We start from the raw sequence: 3,410 nt of genomic DNA, 5'->3' as shown, positions 1-3,410 counted from the left end.
ACCTTTCTGCAACTCACCTGCCCAAAGGAAAACCCGGCCTGGCAAGCATCATTTCACATTGAAGATATACTCTGACCAAGAGTAGTGGTTTCTTGATTCATAGTCCTTCACTTATTAGAAGAATATTTGCTTTTCCTCCCCGGTGTGCCAGGCACTACGCTTAAGTAAAGATGAACAGAACCAGAGGCTGCATCTTCAGTCAAGGAGTTAATGTCAAGGGCGGTGTGCATCAACTAACCGACTATACACTTGTAAAACTACAACCTCAGTTATTGCTACAAAGGAGACATGCTTGGTGCCAGCAATGCCTGTATACAGGAACATTGACCCAGGCATTGAGGTCTGTGACACCGATGGACGGCATGAGCCCTGAGTAAGGAAGGGAGGGCTGAAAGCCAGGCCCGTGACATGACCACATGTTTATTTGGGCAGCACGAGGGAGGCCCTCTAGCTATATATAGTCCTGGGCTCCTCAGGCTCCTGAGTTCAGTGACTAACTGCTCACCCTTCACTAAAGCTGAAAACTCAAAGCAAAATAAACCATGAGGCTGTTCCTGAGTGTCCTGCTGGTCACTCTGGCTCTTTGCTGCTATGAGGGTGAGTATCATTTCTAATCAGACCAGCACCAGCCCTGGTGAGTACCCTTCTCTGAACTAGGTCAACTTAAGTGGCTTTCTTTAAAAAAAGAAGAAGAAGGGGCAGAAGCACTAGTGTTCTCTGAGTCTCTAAATAATAAGTCTTCAAGGGGGCTCTGGGAAGCAGCAGCACTCACTATATCTACTAGTGAGTAGATCTCACTGTATCTGCCAGTCTCCCTGCTTTTCCACGAGTACTACCAGTTCTGCTAAGACTAGTAGAACTAGTGCAATCGTGGGATTTCTGTTCATCTAGATTAATTCCAGCCATCCATTCAACAATATTTTTGTATGTCTTCTTACCCGTGATACAGCCCCACATCTTCCTGAGTTGTTCTAGTTCATCTGACTTTTTAAACACCCTCCTCTTTCCCCGTGTTGCTTCTGATTGAACCTCTCAACTTCTATGATCAGGGCTCAGATCAGAGCCTAGTAGGGCACTTCCCGGCTGCAGCGTGGTTACAAAGATGGGTGGCGGAGGGGGGGGGGATAGAGAGCCCACACCAGAAACAATGGTCACTTCAGGCATCCGCACCATTCCAGTGGGGTTAGGAAAGAGCCTCAGTTCCTGTCTCTCACCCTCTCTAAGGAATTCTGAACATCACTGCAGGGAGAAAAAAAACAATCATAAATAACTTTGTGTATAAGCTTTAAAGTTGTTCAGACTGGTGACCTGGGGTGTTGTTTTGTATGCAGGTGTTTAACTTTATTACCGTGTCTGCATCCAATAACAATCTTATACTTTCATTTAGTCTCAAACTAGCATCTTCCAACATATATATAGTTTGATCTACTCTTATCCAAATACCCACCCTAGTCTGCTCTCTGGTAAGGTCTGACTCTACTATTCACTTACAATCTTGATACTCAGGGGCCCTTGGGTGGCTCAGTTGGTGAAGTGTCAGACCTTGGCTCAGGTCATGTTCTCACTGTCTGCAAGGTTCAGGCCCCATGCCCGGCTCTGTGCTCACAGCTCAGAGCCTGGAGCCTGCTTCAGAATCTGTGTCTCCCTCTCTCTCTCTCTGTACCTCCCCCCACACACACACACACACTTCTTGTGCTCTCTCTCTCTCTCTTTCAAAAATAAATGAACATTAAAACATTAAAAAAATTAAAAATTGATACTCAAACCTCCTCTTCTCTGCTATTCAAGACAAAAACAACGTGTCATCCTGTGCAGGCAAAACTTAATTGTTTGAATTGTAAAGAAAGTGAATGTCAGCAAACCAAGAGCGTCCTGGGAAAAAAGGGATGTGCTTTAAAAAGGATAAAAACTGAACTAGGGATTAGTAAGCCTGTATTCTAGTCCTGGCTCTTCTATACTTCCTCTGAGATGTGAGGAAGCCCCAGCTGCCGTGTCAGGACCGCTGTGGGATGAGATTATAAAACCCCTGGGTTCCCTGTCTAGCTCTAACCTCAGGGAACCACAGGAAATGCGTGGTTTTCCATATATCGATTGTATTTCTTTTTCTTCGCTAGCCAATGCGTTGGCCTGTCCAGCCTTTGTTACAGATACCTCAGGCTTTCTCCTGAAACCTACACATCTCTACAAGCTATCGCTTGAAAAATATAAAGCACCTCCAGAAGTCATTGAGGCCGTTTTGGATGTGAAGAGTTGCACAGATAACATCTCCAAACCCAGAAAATTGATACTTACAGAAATACTGGTAACTTCTTTCTTCTTTGTGCACAGAGGCTTCTGCTCAGCTTCCTTAGCCAAGAAGGCAGTCAGGGTGCTGCTCTGTCGGGGGCACAGGTGGCGGAGCTTCACAGCTTGCTCCTGAGAGGGTGACAGGTGGCCACAGGGTGGATGGCATTACATGTGGCAGCTACACTAAGTCTGGGCACATTCCTGCTCAGGTCACTTCCCTGGGCGCCAGGTGCCCCATAGTGCCCTGAGGAGGAGGACAACTGGGACCCCACGCAGTGGTGTTAAAGGGTCAAAGTGTGGCTGCCCCCATGCCTGGGAGCTTTTCTGAGGGTGAGCTCCCCTCGCCCAGTGGACACAGTCACTGGGGAATCTCGTGTCGGGTGTTGGGATGTTGAATAGGGAGACAGCTGGAGGGAGGGAATCAGCTCGGTGCCCTGACAGCATGGAGGGCAGTTGGTGCGGGCAGAAGGGGCACACCGAGCCAGCTCCTGCAGAGCCAAGGCCTCTCCCCACCACAACTCGGCCCACTCCGCCACTCCCCACCTCCCATTCCGTCCCTTATGGAGCCCACAACCACATGCCTTGCTCGCTGTGCCTCCTGTGTCCACGTGTGAAGGTGACACACCTAAATTACATCTTTGTCAAAAACTAAGATACTTAAAGGAGACTCTCAGCACATCGACGGCTGGATTGAGGTCACGAGTTTCCGTCACAAATGCCCGCAGGGACCGAGTTTTCAGTACCCAGGAGATGTGCCATCGGGTTGAATTGCCACACCACGAGCCTGGGAGTCTCCAGCCAGTACCCCCAAAGTCCCCTCCCTCCCCTTTTCCAGGATTTCACCCCTGTATCCTCTTTGCAGTGAAAAAGTAGAGTCCTCTGCCCTGGGATATCAGAGGAAAGATTCCGGGAGGCTCCTCCTTCCACTAGAAACCTCAGCCTCACACACAGTCACCTCTGGGTTTATCTGCCAGACTATGGGAATGGTTTTCTCACAACTTGCATGGTTTGTTGTAGTCACCTCAGGTATATTTAGTTGACCGGCCTCCCCGGTTTCCTGTCTTGTGCCCATTCTCCTTGCCTTTTGTCCGTTAAAACTTTACTGACAACTTCTTGTGACTGAC

At 48.5% G+C, this 3,410-nt stretch overlaps 1 protein-coding gene across 1 annotated transcript; it reads left to right on the top strand.

The window, feature by feature from the left end:
* Nucleotides 1–451: 451 nt before the first annotated feature.
* Nucleotides 452–3,053, top strand: LOC128313784 (secretoglobin family 1D member-like). The gene is made up of 3 exons (XM_053213960.1): nt 452–597; nt 2,115–2,302; nt 2,940–3,053. Exons 1-3 carry the CDS (start codon nt 543–545, stop codon nt 3,051–3,053), a joined length of 357 nt encoding a protein of 118 aa, XP_053069935.1. The 5' UTR covers nt 452–542.
* The last annotated feature ends 357 nt before the right edge of the window (nt 3,054–3,410 follow it).

This window comes from Acinonyx jubatus, unplaced genomic scaffold, assembly GCF_027475565.1.
Source record: "Acinonyx jubatus isolate Ajub_Pintada_27869175 unplaced genomic scaffold, VMU_Ajub_asm_v1.0 scaffold_42, whole genome shotgun sequence".
Taxonomy (NCBI): domain Eukaryota; kingdom Metazoa; phylum Chordata; class Mammalia; order Carnivora; family Felidae; genus Acinonyx; species Acinonyx jubatus.
Note: the sequence above shows the minus strand (reverse complement) of the source record. Positions and strands in the feature narration are given on the sequence as shown.

Bases quoted from the DNA above. Each gene is read 5' to 3' on its own strand.
- LOC128313784 (XM_053213960.1), top strand. From the start codon at position 543: ATGAGGCTGTTCCTGAGTGTCCTGCTGGTCACTCTGGCTCTTTGCTGC. The intron at 598-2,114 runs GTGAGTATCATT...TTTCTTCGCTAG, and splicing joins GGCTCTTTGCTGCTATGAGG to CCAATGCGTTGGCCTGTCCA. The intron at 2,303-2,939 runs GTAACTTCTTTC...TCAAAAACTAAG, and splicing joins TGATACTTACAGAAATACTG to ATACTTAAAGGAGACTCTCA.